At 44.2% G+C, this 26,420-nt stretch overlaps 1 protein-coding gene across 1 annotated transcript in view; it reads left to right on the top strand.

The window, feature by feature from the left end:
- LOC147120507 (extended synaptotagmin-3-like) overlaps positions 1–26,420 on the top strand; it is a 152,280-nt gene that overhangs the window by 118,528 nt on the left and 7,332 nt on the right. Inside the window, exons 15-22 of the mRNA XM_085986537.1 lie at positions 1,513–1,587; positions 3,542–3,628; positions 5,316–5,465; positions 6,452–6,816; positions 11,581–11,679; positions 12,857–12,988; positions 13,429–13,534; positions 14,893–14,942. Of these exons, the coding sequence (XP_085842663.1) occupies positions 1,513–1,587; positions 3,542–3,628; positions 5,316–5,465; positions 6,452–6,816; positions 11,581–11,679; positions 12,857–12,988; positions 13,429–13,534; positions 14,893–14,942 (1,064 nt within the window). The remainder of the gene's footprint in view (positions 1–1,512; positions 1,588–3,541; positions 3,629–5,315; positions 5,466–6,451; positions 6,817–11,580; positions 11,680–12,856; positions 12,989–13,428; positions 13,535–14,892; positions 14,943–26,420) is intronic.

Below are 26,420 nucleotides of genomic sequence, written 5' to 3'. Positions count from 1 at the left end.
CAGTGCTGCCAGACTCGGGACCCCCCACCACCGCCAATGCTTTCAGATCCTTGACCTTTCCCTTCTCATAGCTGACAGACCCCAGCACTACACTAGTGAACCGTACCCCACATTGTATCCCTCTGTTCTGCCAAACTTCACTTTCCCCCTTCCATAGTCCTGCCAAACTGCAGGATACCTCCCCATGCTGCCAAAATCCAGCCCCCCCTCCCGCAACACTACACTCACGCCAAACTCCAGGGCTTCTATTCCAGTACTCCCAAGTCAAGTACTAACCCTCAATTGCTACCCCCCCCCCCCCCCCCGGAGCTACTAAACCCTATGATGTCTCCTTAGAACTGCTAAACACTTACTTCCAACCTGGTACATCTTGCACACCAGCTTGCCGTGTATCCTCAGCTTTAAACAAATGTCTGTTATACGAGAAACAGCTATGATGCCTTCATTATATGGTAGTCCATTATGCCAGCATTTTTGGAAGATGATGATAAAACTGATGGGGATGGCTCTTGGGAGACCAGAGTTAAACTTTGCATCCCTGGTAACTGGCTTCACTGAGAAACCCCCAAAAAGCCAAGGAGTGCTTTGAGGTGGAAGCTTGAGGATCTGTTTTCTGTTTTACACATGCCACCTGCAAGAAAAGTGTGCAATCCAGTTTTGGCACAATGAAAGACTGAGTCCAAAAGGGTAATGGTTTCATATAATGTTTTGAAATGGTACATCATGCAAAGTGCGGTAGTTTCCAACTTGGGTCCCTTATACTTGGCTGCAATGAGGGAAAATGTTCACTGAAGGTGGCCAATCAATGCAGCACAAACCTAAGTGAGTGCATTGACTGTCGGTAACTTCCCTCCATGCAACTAATACCTGTTACTGGAGAGTGGGCTCCAGCCTCAGATAGGCTCATCCTCCTTTGGTGCATCTCCTGGAGCAGCATCTTCAGCATCAAAGGGACAGTGTTGCCCACACTTCTCCGCTGTACTATTTGGACAATTAGCCCCCTTCTATCCACCACATTCCCTTTTAATGATGAGCTGCTGCCTCGCAGAATTTTCCACTCCCGAGCGAACTATGCTACAGACTAATCTCTCTGGACAAACCTTTCATGTGCTAGTAGCCTTTTTAAATTAGGGGAGAAAACTGTTGCTGGAACTCTTTGCTCAGCTCGTATGACCCACCCTCTCAGTTGCTGGCCTAGATGCGCCAGCTCAACATTATTTTTGCTGGACTTGGAAAATCAGTGTTATTTTATTTGTTTAAACTATAGGAATATGTGTCATCTATAAGTGGACCAAAAGCATTTTATGATCTTGGGAGACAAAAGCTAAGCTAATAACATCATCACCTAAAGTTTAGAAAGTCAAAAACAATAACGTCAAAAGAAACCTAATTTTATGAGCTGGGTAATTAGTAGCAGTTAGTCATTGATAGCCTTTATAGTAATTAAACATTGTTCACACAAATATATCAGCATGTTTTCAATGAAGGATTATGCTATTTTTACATTCACAGTCGATAAAGAAAGCCAACTTGGAACCTAGCTGTTCTGTTCAGCTTGTTGTAGAAAACAGTAAGCAAGAAAGCAAGGTACGAGTTGTCCATATTCAAAGCTGTATGTCCTATAGGGTAATGGCCCGGAATTTGTGGTTGTAATGTCGGTGAAACTGTCGGTGTTTGCTGTCATTACTCTGTAAAACTGACAGCAACTTCTGGTGTCCACACACGCGTGCAGTTAAACGCAGAAATCCAGAAGATGCTGTTGGTGATACCCTGCTCCTCCACAGGATGCTCCTGTTGCAGTCTTCGCAGATGCAATCAACACAGAATCAGTGATTTGACTTGAACTTCAACTTTTTATGCACTATTTTTACTGTAAAAACCATTGAAAAGGTTAAGCCTTATTGAATGAGGTGTAATTGAGTTTAACAGTAATAAGTTATAATTACTGCTAAACAACCTCTCTGGCCTTGAAAAACTAATTTTACAAGTGTGGAGAGTCATTCCATGAAAAAAATCCCATAGATTTTAAAATTATTAATTAAAAAAAAGTGTTTGATATTTCAGCTTCTACCTTAATCCCATGTGTATGTTCCAATCTTTATTTCATTTTCTGTAAAATCATTAAAAAGTAAATGACATAACCTGCTTTTTATTTCCTGGTTTGCTGTCTGAGAATTGTTCAATGTGATTGGTTGCTCAGCCTGCTTGATGACATCACTGATGGATGTCACAGATCCCCTATAGATGGCGTCAGATGGAAAGTCACATCAGAAAAAAGGAAATCGATGCCACAGAGCCCGCTTAAACTTTGTGGGCACGTTCATCGAGGTCAGCGGTGAGCACCGTCACTTCACCGATGACCGCAAAACCCGAGCCAATGTAAATTGCATGAGTTGGATTTCTCATACATTTTTAGTTGCAGTAAAGCTTAACAGCAGAATCACTTCTACATCGGATAAGATGGGGGGTGATCTACAACTTCCACCCAAACCCTGAGCAAAATCGGCAGAACGGCCATGCCGTCCACCCAAAGCCGATGACGAGAGGCCCAAACCAGAAAATGGTTCAGACCTTTGTTAAATGCTGCTGCGGGTTGTGGGCACCAAACGGGTACCACGCTGCAGTTAGCTGGTTGTAAATGGGCAGGAAATCAGTCAGCTCCCACAATGAGCCGGGTGACGAGTTGGACCGGAGGAGAGAGAGTGCGATCCCAGGCAGGCCTCACACAGGCCAGCAGCAGGCTGGAATTTTTTTTTGTAGGCTCCGCACTCCTGTTCCTCCTGGCCCCACAATAATTTCTTTGGCTGTTTTTTGAGCAGTCACCAAGTGGATCCCTTGAAGTCTGCTGCTTATACTTCTCAACACCTCGTACAAATGGGTCAACTGGTGATGGAAATCAGTATGCATATTTAAGCAGCCGCCTTGAAATGGGCAGGCATGCTGCTTGCCCGCTTACTGGCCCAGACTGCTCCCTGATTTTCAACTGCCAGCTGCCCGAAAAGTCTTTGAGAGGGAATTTGTTTTTGCTATCAAAAATCAGTTGCTTTTGTGGTGCTCTAGGGTTTAAAGTCATTGTGTAGTCCTGGGAGGCAGCATGATTATCACCACTTACAGCAGCTAATCACCATGACTATGCAATTAGGGCAATAAAATGGAAAAACTCTGTCATTCCTGGGATGTGGACATCGCTGGCAAGGCCAGCATTTATTGCCCATCCCTAATCGCCCTTGAGAAGGATGAATGGAAGTGCACATCTGTAGCCTGCTTTGAGGGAGTTCAGAAATTGTGGTGTAATGTTAGATAATTTTATGCATAGATCCAACTATTAAAACCTGATAATTTCAAAGATTGTGGGAGACTTGTATTTTATTAAGTGTATCCCCAATAGACCATTTCTTCACAGGAAGGGAATTTCTTCTTTGCCAGTAAGAAATTCGTGACAACAGTTAGCATTTGAATTAAAGAGATCAATTAACTAATTTCCAAAAGTTATCAGCATTGTGAAGGACAGTATACCTAACGTGCAATTTTGGATTCACAGATTTGCTACAATACCAGTGCACCAATCTGGGAACAAGCATTTACGTTCTTCATCAAAAATGTTCATTCCGAGGAACTAAACATCGAGGTAAAGTACAATGTTATATATAAAGCTGCTAAAATTGGATTGGAATAAAGCAATGACAGTATTGTATAGAATAAATTCAGGCTTCTTTTCAGTACCAAAATGCATGAAGAAGTGCAGATTTTGAAATCACTAACGAAACCCCAAAACATGTCGGTCCAGCAATTGGTCCACTCAGCTCAGACTTACTAAGGCCCCAATATAGCGGGCAGGAAGCTTAGGCACATTTCTGGCCCGAAGTACGCCACTCGCCATATTGGGTAAGAATAAACGAGAGGCACCTTTTATCCACGACTGAAACAGGTGTTAGGCCCTTTGCTATATGCAAATATGGGTCCTAACAGTTATTTCAGGGCCCCTTCTGGAAGATAGCTTTGCCCTAAGGCACTCCGAGAAACCAGCCCTAGGGATCGCATGCAACAAAGAAGATAGGTAACTTACCTGAATCTGGAGCCGGAACGAGCAGGAGTGCACCACTAAAGTACACTAAAGGACCCTATCGCCACTCCTGAACACCTCTTCCATTGCCACTCCTCTTGGCCCCGATCTCGACCCGGCTCCCATCCCCGACAACACTTGTCGCAGTGGCCCAGACTTGGAGTCCTCTTCACACTTCGCTGGCAACATTGAAATAAAGCCTGAGGCCCAATATCTGGAGAGCCGTGGGCCTCACCATTCAGGTGTAGGGAGTGCAAACTACGCCTCCCCATATATCCAAAAATAGTTGTGACCAAATTTCTAGGCTGTACAATGTGACCTGTATAAATACCTGTCCATGAAAGATTACCCTGAATGAGATATTGCATGAAATGTAACTGGATTTAGTTGTCTGAATCAGTTCAGCCTGCTCCATTTAGAAGTCGTGGATTTACATCAGGAAGTAGGAAATCTGCAAATGTTAACTTGCCACCTTACTGGCTTTAGAATGTGTTAGTATAGACAAATTTTATAAATGTTCTTCCTTCATCAAACATTGAAGATGCACATGCTCAGAACTATCAATGTTTATACATTGAAAGAAATGTCCTACTTAAATCTTTCTGGGTTTTTAGTCAAATTTAATAATCTAAAGGACTACCAAGAAAAGGCCATTTATCCCATCAAGTCCTTTCCTTGCACAGATTGTGCAAAATGTGTCTGTTAACGGACCATATTACATTTCTTACTGAAACTTTAATAAAATTTTCTCCCTAGCCTCAAAGGTAACTGAAATCTAGCTGTCTAACTTGTATTGTTCATCTATGTCTGGTAATTATTGCAGGCTAGAGTGCTCCAGAATAGCATTCTGGTTCTTAAGCAAAAGTGGCTTCATACAATCCAAAACTGCTTTTGCTAAAGAACTGGAATCTCCCTGTTATGGCAAACAGAATTCCCTAGGATAACAGCATTGGTAACAATTGCCCAGTTAGCACAATTGCCTTTGTGATCACGTCCTGTTTCCTATTATCTGGGAAATTAACAATCCAATTGATGATCTTTCTTCCACAGTGCCTCTTAAAAGGGAATTATTTGTATAAGTATGAACCATGTTTGGGTAAACTACGATAGAATTTAAAGTTATTTTCAGTAATTAGAGGCTGTTTGGCTAATATAATTTTGGTATGTGCATATCTATTACGGATTTATAGTAGAAGCGATTTATTAAATGTTGTAACCTATGCGAACTACTAATGCAATTTGTTTTGAGAAGATCAAAGACAAAGACCGAGAGTGTGCCCTTGGGATCTTGACTCTGCCTTTCTACCATCTGTTGAAAGCCTCTGATATGACCCTTGACCAAAGATTTCCACTGGAACATTCAGGTCCCAGCAGCCTTATAAAATTGAAGTTGGTCCTTCGGGTAGGTTAAATATACCAGAGAAATTATTATTTTGGGGCATTCTGCCTTCTTAGATATGGATATATGCTTTTGTGGCCATGGGCGTGAAAGTTTTGCTAGCTTGCAATGTAAGCTGAATCCAATATGGTCAAAATGAACTTGGACTATTCAACAGAGGTGGATATTAAATCCAATATTTTAGATTTAGCCCTGTACAGTTTATTTCAAGGTGATACAATCCTTCAATTAAAGACCCATATTGTAAAATGTTGATTTGGCAAAGTTCCCATTTGAATACTTAAAGCACTCTTTCTATGTTTCTGTGCATGCTATTTATTTTAAACAATTTAATGCCTGCTTAAAAATAAGACACAAGAATATAATATGAACATATTCAGCTTCCATGTGTAACTTTGCCGATCAGAACTTCTAGCCTCATTTGTTTGTAATGGCAGCAAAATTCTGGTCAGTTTTGTGCTGTGGAACTGGATTAAGATCTCCCAAATAAATTTCATCTGCGAGACTTAGCAGCCATCAAAATGAGGAGACTTTGATCCCTCTGTCATAGCTGGAGTTGAACTCAAGTATCTCACTGAAAGGGCTACTTCATGCATGAGGTTGGTGTTTTATTTGACCATGGAAATTACCCCAGTCATGTCCTCACTTGGAACACTTGCAGCTGGTGTATTGGTCAGCTGTCAGAAGCAGAAATCGTGCCTGATACTTTTTCCCATCCTTAGCCCGGAGAGGGAGTTAGCTGAGAAACATTATAGCATTCTCCCACTGCCGCCTAGATGAAATAGGCTAACAATGCAGACTAGAGACTGAACCTTGGGGCTTTCCTGGACAGCATAGTGTTGTGTCACATCACATGGTGCATTTATCCCTGAGCCGTTGGGGTGGCCAATCCTCTGAGGAAAATAAATGTTAAATTATTGGGATAATTAGTATTAGGTTTATGGCTGTGAATTGCTTGCTGACATTTGCTCTTTGTGAAATACACACAGATACTAACCATTGAGGAACCAGATCCTGACAGTGTCTACACAGGTCTGAATGCCCTTAAAAAAGGTCCTATTTCAATCAAGAAAAAGAAAACTGGAAGCAAGCCTAACACTCCACCTTCAACACCAAGATCACCAAATGTTCCAAAGATGTGTGGTAATAATGTAGTATGTGACCAGATGGATGGAGGAGAAAATAATAGACAGTCTAAAAGTATTGATGAAATTAAACCAGAACTGCCAACAACTCCAACACAATCCAACTCCTCAGAGGCCTTGAGAAAAAGAGATTTGTCTAGTACTACTTTGGAATCTTCATTTACCAGTTCTAACGTCGAACTTCATGACAGAGATCTGCAACTTCAAAAGTGCGGGCTTTTGTGAATATTATTGTCTTAAAGATTCAAAACATGTAAAGCATTTAAAGTACAGAAATTAAATGCTATAGATGACACATTTTGTACCTAGTGATACAACTCTTGAAATATATCTGGGCAGGAATCTCAGGTGAAATTAAGTGTCATTGCAACTTTGATATGACTATAAGACTAAGAACCATAAAACAATTCTTATAGCAGGCTAAGGTTACCAAGGACTAAAATCTGTCACTGTGATTGTCACTGAACTATAAACACAAAGTGGCTCAGCTGGTAGCACCCTCACCTCTGAGTCAGAAGGTTGTGGGTTCAAGCAGATTATCTGGTTATTGTCACATTGTTGTTTGTGGGAGCTTGCTGTGTGCAAATTGGCTGCCACATTTCCTACATTACAACAGCGACTATACTTCAAAAGTACTTAATTGGCTGTAAAGTGCTTTGGGACGTCCAGTGGTTGTGAAAGGCGCTATATTAAATGCAAGTCTTTCTTTTCTTTTAATAGTTGACAGCCTCCAAAATTCCTTGCTTATTATCCCTGGACTAAAGCTTACTAAGTTTATTTAAACAAACTAATGCTACTCTCTGTTAATGTTGTAGTTTATTTCTCTTCTTTCAAGTTTTATTGTTTGAATCTGCTTGGGTAATAGTCAGAAAAAAGTTGATGTTTTCAGTTGATCTTCTGTCACCTTTACTTGCTTGTGGGTTTGACTTTCTGCCTTACTTTGTGCTTTAGAATTGTCTGTATTTTCATAGATTTATTCTTTAATTGAAGATTGATTGATATCTCTGCAATGACTTCATAATTTATCCAAATCTTACTTTCCCAATATTCAAAAACTTTGTTCAACATAGTGCCAGTTTGTCGTCAAGTTACCAGACTTTCAATGTAGAAATGATCATTTGAGTGGCATATATAGCTTTAGTAGGAAGACCCATACAGGCCAGTTATAAACAAAAGGAATCCGAGAATGAGTTAGACAAGTATGATGGGCTAGAAACTAAACTAACACATAAGAGCTCAATACCCAAAAGTTGCCGCCTGAGCAGTGTATTTTTTTTTGGAACATTTGGATTAATTGATTCACCCACAGGAGGGTCAGTGAAAGCTGTATTACCTTAGAGTGAAAGTGTCACAATCATATTTTACAACAGAATAAAAATAGGAATGTTTAATATAAAATCTAGGATACACGAGAGTTATTTCTAACCTAATTAAGTAATTCAATAATCTATTTAGAAATCAGCCATTCCCTTGTATTGCCACAATTTGACAGGAGTCCGCCAGAAAGGGCCATAAACTAGACCAGGATACGTTAAGTAGGGGTGGACCACCACCTGCCCCAAACAAGGAAATGCTTGTAATGGAGGTAGAGACTCCCTATGTCAGGAATTCCTATGACCCAGGTCCTCAAATGGACCTGGTATATGGATAGCTGAGGGATGCCTGTCAAGCCAAGTGCGTCTCCCTGACGAGGGTTGCAGATTGGAATTTTTAATAGGACTGCTGTGGGGAAGCTCTCTCTTGTTTCCAGGGGAACGGTGGGTGACACCTCTGCACTGCCCCCACCACCACCACCTTGCTGGGCACCTTTGCCAGAATTTACAATGTCAGGCAATCTAGATGCACAACTACAAGTGTGGGTGTCTACCATTGTCAAAGCAGTGAGGGAACCTCTGGCTGACCCTGGAGAGCCTGCCAGGGTTTGTGGCTTAGATTCCTGTCAGACGTGATAGAAACATAGAAAAATAGGAGCAGGAGTAGGCCATTCAGCCCATCGAGCCTGCTCCACCATTCAGTATGATCATGGCTGATCCTCTATCTTAATACCATATTCCCACTCTCTTCCCCATACCCCGTGATGCCTTTTGTGTCTAGAAATCTATCGATCTCCTTCTTAAATATATTCAGTGACTTGGCCTCCACAGCCTTCTGTGTTAGAGAATTCCACAGATTCACCACCCCGAGTGAAGAAATTTCTCATCTCAGTCCTAAATGTCCTACCCTGTATCCTGAGACTGTGACCCCTCGTTCTAGAGCCCCCAGCCAGGGGAAACATCCTCCCTTCATCCAGTCTGTCTAGCCCTGTCAGAATTTTATACATTTCAATGCGATCCCCTCTCATTCTTCTAAACTCTAGTGAATACAGGCCTAGTCGACCCAATCTCTCCTCATACGACAGTCCTGCCATCCCAGGAATCAGTCTGTTGAACCTTTGCTGCACTCCTTCTATGGCAAGTATATCCCTTCTTAGGTAAGGAGACCAAAACTGCACACAGTACTCTAGGTGTGGTCTCACCAAGGCCCTGTAGTAAGACATCCTTGCTCCTGTACTCAAATCCTCTTGCAATGAAGGCCAACATAACATTTACCTTCCTAACTGCTTGCTGTACCTGCATGTTTGCTTTCAGTGACTGGTGTACAAGGACACCCAGGCCCCTCTGTACATCAACATTTCCCAATTATCACCATTTAAATAATACTCTGTTTTTCCTACCGAAGTGGATAACTTCACATTTATCCACATTATACTGCCAGGTATTTGCCCACATACTCAACTTGTCTAAATCGCCTTGAAGCTTCTTTGCATCCTCCTCACAACTCATAATCCCACCTGGTTTATTGTCGTCGGCAAACTTGGAAATACAGGAAACTCTATTATCCGGCACCAACGGGACCGGCGTGGTGCCGGTTTATCAAAAAGTCCGGATTACAGAGAGGTATAGTTAAGGTACGAGAGCTCCATACACAGCAACAAATCTAGGCTTCCCTGTTGCTTAGCAACATGTGCAGGAACTCCGGCCACAGACCAAGCGTCCCTGTTGCTTAGCAACAAGTGCACGAACCCCAGTTACACAGCCACAGATCCAGGAACTGCCACTAATATGAAGTAAAACTTACCTGAACCTACTCCTGAATTTTGTTGGTTAACAGATATTTCCGGTTATTTAGGTGCCGGTAAATCGAGAGTTTCCTGTATTACATTTGGTTCCCTCATCCAAATCATTGATATATATTGTGAATAGCTGGTGCCCAAGCACTGATCCCTGCGGTACCCCACTAGTCACTGTCTGCCACCCCGAAAAAAGACCAATTTATTCCTACTCTCGGTTTCCTGTCAACCAATTTTCAATCCATACCAGTATATTACCTCCAATAGAAGCATAGAAGATAGGAGCAAGAGTAGGCCATTCGGCTCCTCGAGCCTGTTCCGCCATTTAATGAGATCATGGCTGATCATCCAAATTCAGTACCCTGTCCCTGTTTTCTCCCCATATCCCTTGATCCCTTTAGCCTTAAGAAATATATCTAACTCTTTCTTGAATATATTAAATGAATTGGCCTCAACTGCCTTGTGTGGTAGAGAATCCCACAGGTTCACCACTCTCTGGGTGAAGAAATTCCTCCTCATCTCTGTCCTAAATGGCTGCTTTAATTTTGCACACTAACCTCTTATGTGGGACTTTATCAAAGGCCTTCTGAAAATCCAAATGTACCACATCCATTGGTTCTCCCTTATCTATTCTACCAGTTATATCCTCAACTCCAGTAGCTTTGTCAAATACGATTTCCCTTTCATAAATCCATGTTGACTTTGTCTAATCCCGTTGATATTTTCTAAGTGTCCTGTTATTACATCCTTTATAATAGACTCTAGCATTTTCCCTACTACTGATGTTAGGCTAACCGGTCTGTAGTTCCCTGTTTTCTCGCCCTCTTTTTAAATAGTGGGGTTACATTTGCCACCCTCCAATCTGCAGGAACTGTTCCATTATCTATAGAATTTTGGAAGATGACAACCAATGCATCCACTATTTCCATGGCTACTTCGTTTAGTACTCGGATGCAGATTATCAGGCCCTGGGGATTTATCGGCTTTCAGTCCCATTAATTTCTCCAGCACTTTTTTTACTAATACTAATTTCCTTTAATTCCTCCTTCTCACTAGACCTTTGGTTCCCTAGCATTTCTGGGAAGTTATTTGTGTCCTCTTCCGTGAAGACAGAACCAAAGTATTTGTTTCCTTGTTCCCCATTATAAATTCTCCCATTTCTGACTGTAAGGGACCTACATTTGTCTTCACTAATCTTTTTCTTTTTACATACTTGTAGAAGCTTTTACAATCTGCTTTTATGTTCCTTGCAAGTTTACTCTATTTTTCCCTTCTTAATCAATCTCTTGGTCCTTTTTTGCTGAACTCTAAACTGCTCCCAATCCTCAGGCTTGCTACTTTTTCTGGCAACTTTATATGACTCCTCTTTGCATCTAATACTGTCCTTAATTTCTTTTGTTAGCCATGGTTGGGCCACTTTTCCTTTTGTGTTTTTGTGCCAGAAAGGAATATATAACTGATCCTTGGATAATTGTCAGATGGTTGGCACACTGATTTTTGGGGTCTGTATCTCTTTCTTGAACGCTTAAATTCTCTGCATATCAAATATCCAATGTAGATTTCTAAACATACTTTATTGTAGAGTAAAAATTAGAGTAGAATTAGGAAATATAAAGAATCGTAGAACAATTCTTAACTCAAAGCATTATGTTTCCTTTGGTTGCTGAAGTGCTACTACAGACTTTTAAGGATGATCTGAGTCCAGTTTGTTGATGAATTTTAACTGTTGTATTTTGTAAATATGAGCTATTGTAATTGAGAATACACTGCTCTAAGTTATGACATAAATAAGGTTTCAAACCTCTGAAATCCATTTACAGAGGTAAAGTAGATAAGCAAATCCTTTTCTTCATTTTTCTTCCAGTGGCATGGCCCTGAATGAGGAATCTCTGGGCAAAATCCAGGTCACAGTGCGTTATTCCACTCCACGTCACAGTCTGATTGTAATTGTTCACTGTTGCAGGTAATTTTTCTTATTGTCCATCATTTTATTTATAGGCCTTGTATCACATCAGCAATATTCACAGGGAAATAAATGACTTAAACTTGCATGCCCTGCCCAGTGAATAAGAGTCAGAAAATCGAGTGAGCGACCAATTTTGCTGGAGGCTTGATTATCCAGCAGCTGATTCTGTGGGAGGAAACACCAGTCACAACACCAGCATCTGCAGTCTCCAGCAAATATCCAAATCTCTTCTTTAAAGATCCCTTGCCAACCACAATGTATGCCTTGCCCAAATTTTTTGGTTTTGCTGGGTAGTCCTCACTTGGAGGTCCAAAGTGACTTGGAGGTCCAGGTACAGAAAATAATCAAAAAGGCTAATGGAATGCTGGCCTTTATATCTAGAGGACTAGAATACAAGGGGGTAGAAGTTATGCTGCAGCTATACAAAGCCTTGGTTAGACCACACCTGGAGTACTGTGAGCAGTTCTGGACACCACACCGTAGGAAGGATATATTGGCCTTGGAGGGAGTGCAGCCTGGGTTTACCAGAATACCTGGACTCCAAGGGTTAAATTACGAGGAGAGATTACACAAACTAGGGTTGTATTCCCTGGAATTTAGGTTAAGGGTTGATTTGATCAAAGCTTTCAAGATAAGGGAACAGATAGGGTAGATAGAAAACTATTTCCGCTGGTTGGTGAGTCTAGGACTAGGGGGCATAGTCTAAAAATTAGAGCCAGACCTTTCCGGAGTGAAATTAGGAAACACTTCTACACACAGGGGGACAGAAGTTTGGAACACTGTTATGCAAATGGAAATTGACGCTAGATCAATTGTTAATTTTAAATCGGAGATTGATGGATTTTTGTTAACAAAAGGTATTAAAGAGTATGGGGCAACGGTGGGTATATGGAGTTAGGTCACAGATCAGCCATGCTCTCATTGAATGGCGGAACAGGCTCAAGGGGTTAAATGGCCTACTCATGTTCCTATATTTATTGCACTATATTCCTACATTTAGGTTTCTCAATGCAAGAAGTTTATTGTCCAGCACACTAAGGCTGAAGCTTTGCGAAGATTGGCTTTTGTGATTTTAATGAAATAAATGAGTTATTTTCAAGGCTATACTGAAAATAATAATTGTTGTGTGTTATTTCATTTAATATCATGAATAGTTTTGACATTTATATTGCAGAAGCCTGATACCCTGTTCAAATGATGGGTCAGATCCATATGTACGACTCTACCTACTTCCCGACAAAAGCTGGTCAGGCCGGAGAAGAACACATGTCAAGAAGAAGACTGTAGATCCACAATATGATGAAAAGTAAGTGGGTTGAATAACATACAGGCACAAATATATCTTGTACCTTCTTTAAAAACTGTAGAATTAGTCTGACCTACACAATGAGTGGTATATGAGCTTTTATTCTGTGATTGACAGTAAACTTTGAATATGTAACTTTGATATTTACACTGAATCACAAAATTAATTTGGGATTTATGATTAACTCTACAATCAACTTGCATTTGGGGCATGCAAGGCTGTATCTATTAGCTTTTAGAAGACTGCTAGGTTGTGTTTGTCATGAGAACAGAATCCCAGTTTTGCATCCTGCCCTCACCAGCTGCTGAACAAATACATCACTAGTTTGGCAGTATGAAAAATGTATCGGACATTCCTAGAAAATACTGATGGTTTAATATAGATTGATCAGTGAATTAAAAAAAATCAAAATTGCAGTAAGTCTTTTTCACCTCTTTCAGATTTGAATTCTCAGTTTCAGTAGAAGAAATTCCTAAACGAAAATTAGACATTGCTGTAAAGAACAACCGGTCATTTGGATCCCATGAGAGAAAAGAACTTGGAAAGGTAAGTGATTGCTACTTGCCAGGATTGTGCAAAATATGTGATTTTAATGTATTCAAGATAATGACATGAGCAGCTGTTCATTGCTGAGAACATACTAATCATAACACATATGGTTTGGAAACAGCAAAAGGAACCATCCACTGCAAATGCGGTTTAGTTAACCAGTTGATCAATGCAATTAAAATAATTGTGTTCCGTACACACTGTTTTTATCGTGCAACTTAATCAAATCAGATTTGTCACGTAGCAAAGGAAAAAATGACTTCTGCTAGCAGCTATGGTATAATTGATGTATTTGATAAAAGGAAACCCAGTGCTGTTACCAATAGTACCGAGAAAAAATTTGAGAATTTCAATTTTTGTAGCTATTAACATTTTTCTCCCGAACTGTAAAGGTGGTGGCTCATATTGTATGGTTCCACAGATGCTAAGCCCTCAAACCCCACCCAGATTATTATTTTTCACTTTTTGTGAGTGATTGTTGGCCAACTATTTGACTGGAGGGGGGGAAGGGGGCGTCTGCTTATCGCAAAGACTAGTGTTCCTATCCCCTCGCATTTATTGGCAGGGGTCGCTGGATAGTGAACTGGAATTGGAACCCAAGCTGTTTTTTTTTCCGCCCTCCCTGCTCTAAGGACACTGAGACTAATCGTAGGACCCCACCCATACATTGACATAGACATGTGCTATACAGGAAACTTTGTGCTATCTGGAGGTGAACTATCCGGCAATCTGGAGCCACCGGCAAAAATCAGGAGCCGTTTTTTATTCTTGTTTGTTTTCTTTGCTTTATTTGAACAGGCAAGGTCTGTAGCTGTAGCAACAGCTTTAGCTACAGAGGCTTGCAGCCACACCCGAGTGTTTAGAAGCTGTTGCTAAGCAACAGTGTTTGTTGTCAGATACGGAGATAAGAATCTCTGTATCTCTCAACATTAACTCTGGAGTGTCCGGCAGTTTTGAGGGAACGGCGGCAGCTTGGTCCCGTGGGTGCCGGATAGCACAAAGTTTCCTGTATTTAGCCACTCGAGCACTGGAGGAGCCCTTGTTATTTGGCGTGTGGCTAATATATATATATAATATATATATATATATATATTTTTATGTATATGTTTCAACTTTATTGCAGGAATATTCATGTTAACATTGTTCTTTCCAAGATAATTTCATTATCTAGTTATAGAAGCACTCCAAATGTCTCTCTAGCACATTGAGTGTGACGACCACTGCTGTGTCCTAAAAGAAATAGATTTTGGGTATGCACGTGAAGCAATGTTGCATTAACCATATTTCTTAAAGAATTGTGGATTACTGTAGTCTTTGATTAAGTTATAACTTATTTACTTTTCTTTTTATTAAAGGTATTGATTGACATTCCAAAAGATAATTTAACCCCAGGTTTTACAGAATGGTAAGGAGTATTCCTGCTTTGTCTAAATATTAAAGTAGTAAGATTTTTTTTTTTAAACGTGTCGACTACACACACACACACATACCCAGACATTTAAAAGCATTAATTGTAGAATAGTTAAACCAAACAGAATGCAAGATAATTTCTAGATTCCTCATCAAATGTTCCTGCAAAGACCTTTGTAGAAAAGCAAAGGTGATTTCCCTCACCCACCCCGCAAGGAGACCTATCTTCCTCCCCCACCCGAGCGTGCAGACTGATATGTTCCTAAATCTTTGCCCTTTACTACTCTTTGGCTGGTTTATGGGAAGTATACAACAACTCGGGTACCTATCACACCCTGTGCAACCGATGGTATAGCAGGGGTCGTAAATGTAGTGTATGTGCCTTTAAGAGCCCCCTGTGTACTGTAATGCCGGTAATGGCCACTTGGGCTATATAAGCCTGTATATTGTGTTGTATCAGTTAGTTCACCTCCAGACTTTGTTCAGTAAACACCTGTGAAACCAACTCCTGCCTTCAGTGTCTCTATTAACACACGGATACAACAGTGGCGACGAATTAGAAACGGACTTACCTGCAATTCGGCAGCACCTCAAGGACATCGATTCCTCAGACGTCCAAAGTCGAAGAAAAGCAAGAAAAAAAAAAAAAAAACTGTGGTTTCACCAGCTAGCCGAGCTGGTGGCAGGTACTGCAATAATCCTTCCTGGGCGGGCTGGGGCTCCATCGGCTGGCTCTGTGGCGAGGCCAAGCAGCGAAGGCGGAGGCAAGCAGAAACAGACGGGGGGCAGCACTCGGGAGACGGCCGGTGCTGCAAAGCAGGTCGGCGTTCGGACCTAGCAGAGGGGGGGGAAAAGTCCCAGAGAGTCCGGCGGGAACGAGTCTCCACCTGTAAATAATTTTTTTTTTTTTTTAAACCGCAGAAAACAGCGTTGTCAGCAGCAGCAGCGGCGGGGAAGCGCCATATCTTTTCTGCAGGAAAGAAAGAAAAGCGCGGGAAGCGCCATTTTTTTTTCCAGGATGCCTAAGGCTGGCAATATTGATGCTTTTGATAACGATATAGAGGATTGGACCACATATGTCCTGTTCCTGGGACTAGGGTCACTGGCAAGGCTTGGAAGCTAAGCAGAGCCAGGCCTGGTTAGTACCTGGAGGGGTGACCATCAGGGAAGACCAGGTGCAGAAGGTCACAGTAGGAGCCCCGAGGAGGGGCGGTTGGTGAGAAGGTCACGGAAGGAGCCACGGGAGGAGCGGCTGGTGAGCAGGCCCGGGCGGTGGGCTGAAGATTGTCGGACAGGAGGAATGGTGGAAATGGAATGGCGGCGCGCACCGACGCAGCGGCTTTGCTTCTCCCAGTCATGGGAGCTTGCAAGATCACATTTCGTTCATGTACTTGTGCAATGACAATAAAGTTGAATTATTATTATTATTATTATGTGGAAAGAGTGGAGGTATATTGCACAGCAAATGGAATAGAAAATGATAAAAAGGTGTCAGCACTTCTAAATCTAATGGGCGCAAAGACATACGGGCTGTTACGAAACTTAATCACTCCAGCCAAACCAAAGGACAAGAATTTTAAGGAAATTGTTGATACCCTACAGGAGCACTTAAACCCAACACCGCTGCTGATAGCGGAACGATTCAAATTCTTCAAGAGGAATCAGCACAAGAATGAAAGTAATGCTGATTACCTCACCAAATTAAGAAAGCTATCAAAGCACTGCCAATTCGGGGCAGGACTGGCAGATTCTCTTCGAGACAAATTCGTCTGCAGTCTCCTAAGTGAAGGAACACAGAAAAGGCTGCTTTCTGAGAAAGATTTGACACTGGACAAGGCTTTCAGTATGGCTGTATCATACGAAGCAGCCGCAAGAGGAGCTGCAGAGATACAGCAAAAGACACAGGACTTCGGCACCCATGAAATGACACAGGGTTTCGAGAGATGTTATCGCTGCGGCAGATCCACCCATGACCAGAGGGACTGCTGGTTCAAGGACAAAGCATGCAGGCAATGTGGAAAGATTGGACATGGGTATGCCGATCTGGACAAAAAAAATCCACGGACAGGGAAAAAAAAATCAATAAAGAAAAGTACAGAAATGTACAAATGATGACGGACAGTAGCTCCGAAGACCAGAAGAGCGATAGCGACTCCGGAAACAAGAGACTAAGCTGTCTCAAATTACATAATGTAATTGCCAAAGAAGATTACCAGACCATTTGAGTTACCCTCACGATAGCAGGGTCCCCAGTTAAAATGGAGCTAGATACAGGATCAGCTCTGACCGTCATAAATCGACGGGATTACGAGCGGCTATTTCCGCGTATACCTTTAAAAGACACATCCATTATCTTGAAAACATATACGGGGCAGAAAGTATACCCCAAAGGAAAAATAAGGGTGCCTGTTGTATACAACGGCAAGGAAATACAGAAGTTGTATTTATACGTTCTACAAGATGGTGGTCTACCGTTGTTGGGACGTGAATGGATCAGGAAGATACGTTTAGACTGGCACTCCATTCAGGCACTGACGGTGACCAGTAAGAAAAAAAATGATGATGACGTCATACCTGAACGATTAAAAGACATCTTGGCCAACGCCAAGGAAGTGTTTCAAGAGAAACTAGGAACCTTGAAAGGCATCAGCGCCTCAATAAAAGTGGAAGATGCGGCAATTCCCAAGTTTTTTAAGGCAAGGCCGGTGCCATACACAATTCGTCCAGCAGTCGAGGCAGAGCTGGAGAATTTGGAAAAGGCAGGCGTATTATCCAAGATAGATTGGAGCGAGTGGGCAACACCCATCGTCCCGGTCATGAAGAAAACGTTGAATAATGATAAATCTGAAGAACAGAGAAAAATTCGCATCTGTGGAGACTTCAAAGTAACTGTAAACCCGGTCCTTCACACGGTACAGTATCCTCTTCCGAGGATAGAAGATATTTTCGCCTCACTATCCGGAGGGAAACGTTTCACCAAAATTGTCTTGGCACAGGCCTATCTACAGATGGAGGTTGAAGAGGCCTCTAGAAAGTATCTCACGATAAATACACACAAAGGCCTGTACCAGTACAATCGACTGGTTTTCGGAGTAGCATCAGCTCCAGCTATCTGGCAAAGAGCTATGGAGCAAGCCCTCCAAGGGATTCCGGGGACTCAATGCTACCTAGATGACATCCTTGTAACAGGAGAAAACGACAACGAGCACCGTGCCAATTTGGAGCAGGTGCTCACTAGGCTGAGAGAATGGGGCCTATGAGCAAATCGCCCCAAGTGTGAATTTTTCCAGAAACAAATATCATATTGTGGCCACATAATTAATAAGGAAGGGTTGCATAAGTCACCTGAAAAAATTGAAGCGGTCATAAAAGCCCCAGCACCTGAAAATGTTTCACAATTAAGGTCGTTCCTGGGATTGATAAGTTCGGTAAAAATTTATGATAGTAATTTATCAACTCTTCTGCACCCTCTTAATGAACTGCTACAAACAGGAGTAATTTGGAAATGGAGCGAAGACTGTAAACGTGCCTTCCATAAATGCAAAGACTTAATCACGTCCAAGGAAGTTTTGGCTCATTACAACCCATCACTGCCAATCAGACTGGCGTGCGATGCATCCCCTTACGGCGTAGGAGCGGTATTATCGCATAGATTCCCTGATGGCTCGGAACGGCCGATAGCTTTTGCATCACGCTCATTGAACTCAGCTGAGCGTAACTATGCCCAAATCGACAGGGAAGCACTCAGCCTGGTATGGGGAGTGAAGAAATTCAACCATTACCTACACGGACAAAAATTTACCTTGTTGACTGACCATCAACCCCTCATCTCCATATTCAACCCTAAAAAGGGTGTTCCCATTATGAGAGCGCAAAGGCTACAGAGGTGGTCCCTTTTTCTAGGGGCACACCAATATGACATAGCATTCCCATGCTGTTTTGATCCTTTGTATTCTGACGGTTTATCGCGCCTACCGTTGCCAACGGTAGAAGAGGCACCTACAGTAGACCCAGTGGAGATGTTCCACTCTACCATAGTCGAATGTCTACCAGTAACAAATTCTGCCATTGAAAGGGAAACGAGAAATGACCCGACTCTCTCTCTCGAGTCTACGATTTAACAGTGAAGGGATGGCCAGCACGTGGCGAACCACTGTTGCCAGCATTCTCGCAAAGAAGAGAACAGCTGTCAGTGTGCCGAGGAACCTTGATGTGTGGATCCAGAGTGGTGATTCCACCCAAACTCCAGGATAAAGTGCTAAAGGAGCTTCACGAGGGGCATCTGGGTGGAGTGAAAATGAAGAACCTAGCCAGGGCATTTGTATGGTGGCCAGGTATCGATGGAGACATCGAAGAAATGACCAAGAGCTGCCTAGGATGCCAGAAGGTCCAAAACGCTCCACCACAAGCCCCTCTACATCCATGGGAGTGGCCCTCATCTCCATGGTAAAGGGTACACATCGACTTTGCTGGTCCATTTATGGACTCGATGTTCTTAATCGCGGTTGATGCACACTCCAAGTAGCCGGAGGTAATAAAGATGTCCTCCACCACCACGGAAAAAACCATCACAGTATTAAGGACCATATTTGCCAGGAATGGGCTGCCTGAACAGATCTGTTCTGATAATGGACTGCAATTTGTGTCCGAAGAATTCAGGAAGTTCTTAAAAAAAACAATGGGGTTAAGCACTACACGTCCGCCCCATACCATCCCGCCACCAATGGATTGGCTGAAAGGTTTGTCCAGGCCTTCAAGAAGGCCATAAAGGCCATGGGTAATGAAGACATAAAACTTCAGCATAAGGTAGATAACTTCTTGTTCGCATACAGGAATGCAACACATATGGTTACAAACCAAACTCCCGCCATGATGTTCTTCAATAGAAGCCTAAGATGCCAGCTGGATTTGATCAAGCCAAACATCAGAAGGGACGTGGAGAACCGGCAATTTCAAGGCATGAATGAAAGGCCAACTAGAACCTTCCAGATAGGTCAACAAGTTTTGGCCCGGGACTACCGTACCGAGAAATGGCAGCCTGGAACTATTTGCACACGACTAGGACCGCTGATGTATACCGTGGACATTGGAGAAAGCATAATAAGGCGCCATGCTGACCAGATCATAGTCATCCGAAAAGGGACAACCTACACCACAACTCTATACGCCTAATGATGAAGTAGAGATACCCATAGAATCTACCTCCGATCCGGTGATACTGGAACCAGATGAACCCGACACTGGCATTCAAGCCGAATCAGCCTTGCCAAAAGAACCTACTACACCACCGAAAACTACTACACCACCGAGGCGTTATCCGGACCGAGTCAGGAAGCCTCCAGAGAGACTGACTTATAATTGATTAACTGCAGCAATGTGTAGATTATTGTTGTTGTAACATGTAATTAATGATTGATACGCTTATCAATTACTCCATAAAAGACGATGAATCAGGAAGGTGATGAAAAGCCTTTTATTAACTAGAGAACAGAGCATGCCTCTCGTGGGTGGCTGGTTCCAAGAAGGAAGTGAGTCGGCGAAACCCCCACCTTTATACCTGGTCATGTGGGCGGAGTCAGCTGAGGCATGCCTTGGTACACAGCGCCACCCAGAGGTAACAATATACAATAACAGTGGTTTACCACATTCACCCCTTGTTTAAAATTAAGTCCGGCGGGGTGAAGGGTACTACAAGTTCGTGTAGTTAAGTCTATCAGGAGGCCTTGTCTGACGTCCTGATCATCGTGGTGGCGGCGGCGGTGTTGCAGCATCCGACGTCGGATCTGGTGTCTGGGTGGTCAACGAAGGGTCCTGGGGCTCCGGCATGTCGTCTACAGGGGTTGGATTGGGAGGGGTGGTGGGGGATAACGGTGGTAGTTCAGGGGTACCCGAGGGTGCGAGATCTCGTATGGAGACCGTGTCCTCCCGCCCGTCTGGGTATGTCACCCAGGCATACTGGGGGTTGGTGTGTAGGAGGTGCACCCTCTCGACCAGGGGGTCCGTTTTATGGGTCCTTGCGTGCCTCCGCAGTAGGACGGGCCCAGGAGAAGTCAGCCATGCCGGTAGCGAGGTTCCCGATGTGGACTTCCTGGGGAAAACGAACATTTGCTCATGAGGGGTGGCATTAGTGGCAGTACAAAGCAGTGACCGGATGGAGTGGAGCGCTGCAGGGAGGACCTCCTGCCAGCGAGAGGTCGGAAGGCCCTTAGATTTTAAGGCTAAGAGGACGGCCTTCCAAACAGTCACGTTCTCTCTTTCCACCTGGCCGTTCCCCCGGGGGTTGTAGCTGGTGGTTCTGCTCGTAGCAATACCTCTCGCTAGCAGGTACTGCCAAAGTTCGTCGCTCATGAAAGATGAGCCCCTGTCGCTATGTATATAGCTAGGGAACCCGAACAAGGCGAAGAGGTCATTCAGACATTTGATGACCGTGGTACTGGTCATGTCTGGGCAAGGGATGGCAAACGGGAAACGGGAGTACTCATCAATTATGTTGAGGAAGTACACATTGCGGTCAGAGGAGGGGAGGGGCCCTTTAAAATCGACGCTCAGGCGCTCGAAGGGGCGAGTGGCCTTGATCAGGCTTGCTCTGTCCGGCCTATAAAAGTGCGGTTTGCACTCGGCACAGATTTGGCAGTTCCTGGTCATGGTCCTGACCTCCTCGATGGAGTAGGGCAGGTTACGGGATTTGATGAAATGGAAGAACCTGGTGACCCCCGGGTGGCAGAGGTCATTGTGGAGGGTCTGCAGTCTATCAACCTGCGCGTTGGCGCATGTACCATGTGATAGGGCGTCTGGGGGCTCATTTAGTTTCCCGGGCCGGTACAAGATATCATAATTGTAGGTGGAGAGTTCGATTCTCCACCTCAAGATCTTGTCGTTCTTGATTTTGCCCCTCTGCTTATTATTAAACATAAAAGCTACTGAACGCTGGTCAGTGAGCAGGGTAAACCGTTTTCCGGCCAGGTAATGCCTCCAGTGACGCACCGCTTCCACAATAGCCTGGGCCTCCTTTTCGACAGAGGAGTGTCGGGTCTCGGGGCCCTGGAGGGTCCTTGAGAAAAAGGCCACGGGTCTGCCCGCCTGGTTAAGGGTCGCAGCTAGGGCGAAGTCGGATGCATCGCTCTCCACTTGGAAGGGGATCGACTCATCCACTGCGTGCATTGTGGCCTTCGCGATATCGCTCTTGATAAGAGTGAAGGCTGCACACGCCTCTGGTGTCAGGGGGAAGGAGGTGGATTTGATGAGGGGTCTAGCTTTGTCTGCATAGTGGGGCACCCACTGGGCATAGTAGGAGAAAAACCCCAGGCATCTCTTCAGTGCTTTTTGGCAGTGGGGGAGGGGTAGCTCCATTAGGGGGCGCATTCTGTCGGGGTCGGGCCCGATGACTCCGTTCTCCACCACGCAGCCGAGAATGGCGAGGCGTTTGGTGCGAAACATACATTTCTCTTTATTGTACGTTAGGTTCAGCCATTGGGCCGTACGGAGGAATTTTTCTAGATTAACGTCATGGTCCTGCTGGTCGTGGCCACAGATGGTGACGTTATCCAGATAGGGAAAGGTGGCCTGCAGCGCGTTCTCGTCAACCATCCGGTCCATCTCCCTTTGGAAGACCGAAACCCCGTTGGTGACGCCGAAGGGAACCCTAAGGAAGTGGTAGAGGCGGCCGTTCGCCTCGAAGGCAGTATACTGGCGGTCCTCATGGCGGATGGGGAGCTGGTGGTATGCTGACTTAAGGTCAATGGTGGAGAATACTTTGTATTGCGCAATCTGGTTGACCATATCAGATATGCGAGGAAGGGGGTATGCGTCCAGCTGAGTGTACCGGTTTATGGTTTGGCTGTAGTCAATGACCAGGCGGCGTTTATCAGTGGTTTTAACGACTACAACCTGGGCTCGCCAGGGGCTAGTGCTCCCTTCGATAATGCCCTCCTTCAAGAGCCGCTCCACCTCAGAGCTAATGAAAGCTCTGTCCCCGGCGCTGTACCGCCTGCTCTTGGTAGCGATGGGTTTACAGTCGTGGGCGAGGTTAGCGAACAAGGGAGGGGGGAGGACTTTTAGTGTGGAAAGGCTGCAGGTGGTTTGCGGCGGGTGATTTAAAAGGTGTTGGTTGCAGACTGTGAGTGGGGGGAGGGGTCCACCGTATGCTAATGTGACACTTTTAAGGTGGCACTGAAAATCCAACCCTAGCAGCACGGCAGCGCAGAGACGGGGCAGGACTAGAAGTTTAAAATTTTTATATTCTGTGCCCCCAACCGAAAGGGTCACCACACAGTAGCCGCCGACTTCCATTGAATGGGACTTGGACGCCATAGAAATCCGATGGCGCGTCGGCAGGACCGTGAGGGAGTGGCTACGTACCGTGTCTGGGTGAATAAAACTCTCTGTGCTCCCGCTGTCGATTAGGCAAGTGGTGGCGCGGCCGTTTACCGTGATATCCATCATGGAGCTGGATAGATGATGAGGGAGGGCTTGATCCAGCGGAACGGAGGCCAGTGTATGGCTTAGTGAGTCGGTATGGTCGTCCGACGAGACGGTGGTCGAGTCCGGAGACGAAGTGGCGGTTGAGTGCGGCGGATAAAATGGCGGCGGCCATGCGGCCGGAGGTGCACAAAATGGCGGATAAGATGGCTGCCCCCATGGTTCGCACGCGGCGCTGCTGGCGTTCGCTGGTCTCCCCCTGCAGGCATTGGCGTAATGGCCTTTCTTCCCGCAGCCCGAGCAGGTAGCAGTCTTAGCCGGGCAGTGCGCTCTAGGGTGTTTTAACTGGCCACAGAAATAGCATTTTTGGGCCTGGTTATGGGGCATCGCTGCAGTTCTTACCGGGGGCGGCTGTCCCAGTTGATTTCGGGACATCGCTGCAGCAGTTGGTGCCGGGGGCGGCGGTCCCATGTCCCACGGTCGCGATGGCCATGGCGCGGCGCCGTTACGTGAGTATGCTTCGAGGTTTCGGTGGGCCGCATCTAGCGAGAGCGCAAGGGCTACGGCCGTCTTCAGGTCGAGCTCCTTGCTTTCGAGCAGTCTCTGCCGGGTGTAGTCAGACTGGAGGCCCCTGACGAAGGCATCACAAGTAAGTCCCTCCGCGTGCCCCGCAGCCGTTACCTCCTTACAGTCGCAGTCTCTGCAGAGTGTCTGTAACGCCTGTAAAAATGCCTCTACCGATTCCCCCGGTTGCTGCCTGCGGGATCCCAAGAGGTGTCTGGCGTAAATCGTGTTCACTCGGCGCGTGTATTGCCCTTTTAGTAGTTCGAGGGCCGCCGTGTACGTAGTAGCGTCCCGGATGAGCGTATATACTTGAGGGCTCACCTGGGCGGTCAAAACTTTTAGTTCTCCGATGTCACGGCGGAGGCTCCTAGGAAGGATTCAAAGCAGCTCAGCCAGTGTTCGAAATTGGTTGATGAACCCGCTGCTTGAGGGTCGAGGTCCAGGCATGCCGGTCTGAGGGCTCGCAGCAACGCCTGCTGTTGTTGCTGTTCAGGTGTCGCCATTTTACTTCTAGTTAATAAAATTGATACGCTTATCAATTACTCCATAAAAGACGATGAATCAGGAAGGTGATGAAAAGGCTTTTATTAACTAGAGAACAGAGCATGCCTCTCGTGGGTGGCTGGTTCCAAGAAGGAAGTGAGTCGGCGAAACCCCCACCTTTATACCTGGTCATGTGGGCGGAGTCAGCTGAGGCATGCCTTGGTACACAGCGCCACCCAGAGGTAACAATATACAATAACAGTGGTTTACCACAATGATTACTTAAAATATTATGTACTAGTTGGCTAAAAGGGGAGGAATTGTAGTGTATGTGCCTTTAAGAGCCCCCTGTGTACTGTAATGCCGGTAATGGCCACTCGGGCTATATAAGCCTGTATATTGTGTTGTATCAGTTAGTTCACCTCCAGACTTTGTTCAGTAAACACCTGTGAAACCAACTCCTGCCTTCAGTGTCTCTATTAACACACGGATACAACAGTAAACTCAATCTGAGAAAATCCCACGATTTAAGACTTAAAGATTTTTTTTTTCTTCAGAGAAAGTATGAGTAGTCGCAGCCTTATTATTGTACATAACTCATTTCAATATGTAAATTACTGACCACATACTGTATATAAACATACTTTTAACCCTAGTTGCACTTTGATAAAGAGCTCTTGTCCTACATCAAATGGAAAATGTAACAATTTTAGATAGCTGTTATCTCTGAGTTCCTTTGTTTTTTGTGTCAGGAGTGGTTAATACAAAAAACTGTCCTGATTCATCCACATTCTCAGTGTCAGCTGGGTTCCTTTGGTGCCATTGTCTATATTCAGACACTAAATCAAATTGGTGGCTGAGTAGTCTTGCTTTGAAATGTTCATTTAAGTAAATGAATTTATAATTTCAGCATTAACACGTGGAATTAAGGCACCACAGTTCAGTTCATATTTTAGCTCAGTTTCACTTTCTGGAATTGACTCTTAGAATCTGTGCAGTGGGCAGGAATTCATAAACACTGCACCAGGTCTGGACTGCTTTCTCAGTCTCACTGATCATTAGATTGTGGGAAACATATTCTGATGACATTTAAAGCTGTTGTAGACTGATTTTAACTGTTTAAGATGCAAATCTGTTTCTTCCCAGGTCTTAAATAAAAACAGAAAATGCCGGAAATACTCAGGTCAGGCAGCATCTGTAGAGAGAGAAACGGTTAACGTTTTCAGGTCGATGACCTGATTCTAATTCAGGTTCTGACGAAGGGTCATCGACCTGAAACATTAACTCTGTTTCTCTCTCTACAGATACTGCCTGACCACCTGAGTATTTCCAGCATTTTCTGTTTTTATTTCAGATTTTGCTTTTGCTATGTCTTGCTGCTTCTGTTGCACTATCTTTCTTATAAATAAATTTGTTGTAGCCTGAACAATGCTCTGTAACTTTGGTAGTTATTGCCTTTTACAAGAGAAAGGAGAGTACAGGAACAGAAGTAGGCCAATCAGCAGCTCGAGTCGTCATTCAATTAGATCATGTTCCTCAGCTCCATTTACTTGCATTGGCTTGATGAAATTTTCAATTAACCTAGCCAGGGGGTGGGAAAAGAGAAAGGGAATTCCAGATTTCCACTACCTTGTGTGAAGCAGCCCACATTGTCTTCAGTATCGTACACAATAATTAAACAATAATTGGTAACCCTGTGGCACAGAATTTCATTCACCACCTGCATAAAAATGCAGCTTTTAGTTCATAAGAGACTCTGGCTGCTTAGTGTTCACAGCAAAAGGGCAGTTTCATTTTTTTTTTTAATTCATTGATGGGATGTGGGCATCGCTGGCTAGGCCTGCATTTAGTGCCCATCCCTAATTGCCCTTGAGAAGATGGTGGTGAGCTGCCTTCTTGAACCGCTGCAGTCCATATGGTGTAGGTACACCCACAATGCTGTTAGGAAGGGAGTTCCAGGATTTTGGCCCAGCGACAGTGAAGGAACGGCGATACAGGTCCAAGTCAG

Source organism: Somniosus microcephalus, chromosome 4 (assembly GCF_052327205.1).
Source record: "Somniosus microcephalus isolate GS21.2 chromosome 4, FLI_Smic_1.0, whole genome shotgun sequence".
Taxonomy (NCBI): domain Eukaryota; kingdom Metazoa; phylum Chordata; class Chondrichthyes; order Squaliformes; family Somniosidae; genus Somniosus; species Somniosus microcephalus.
This window is presented reverse-complemented; position numbering and strand designations above follow the sequence as displayed.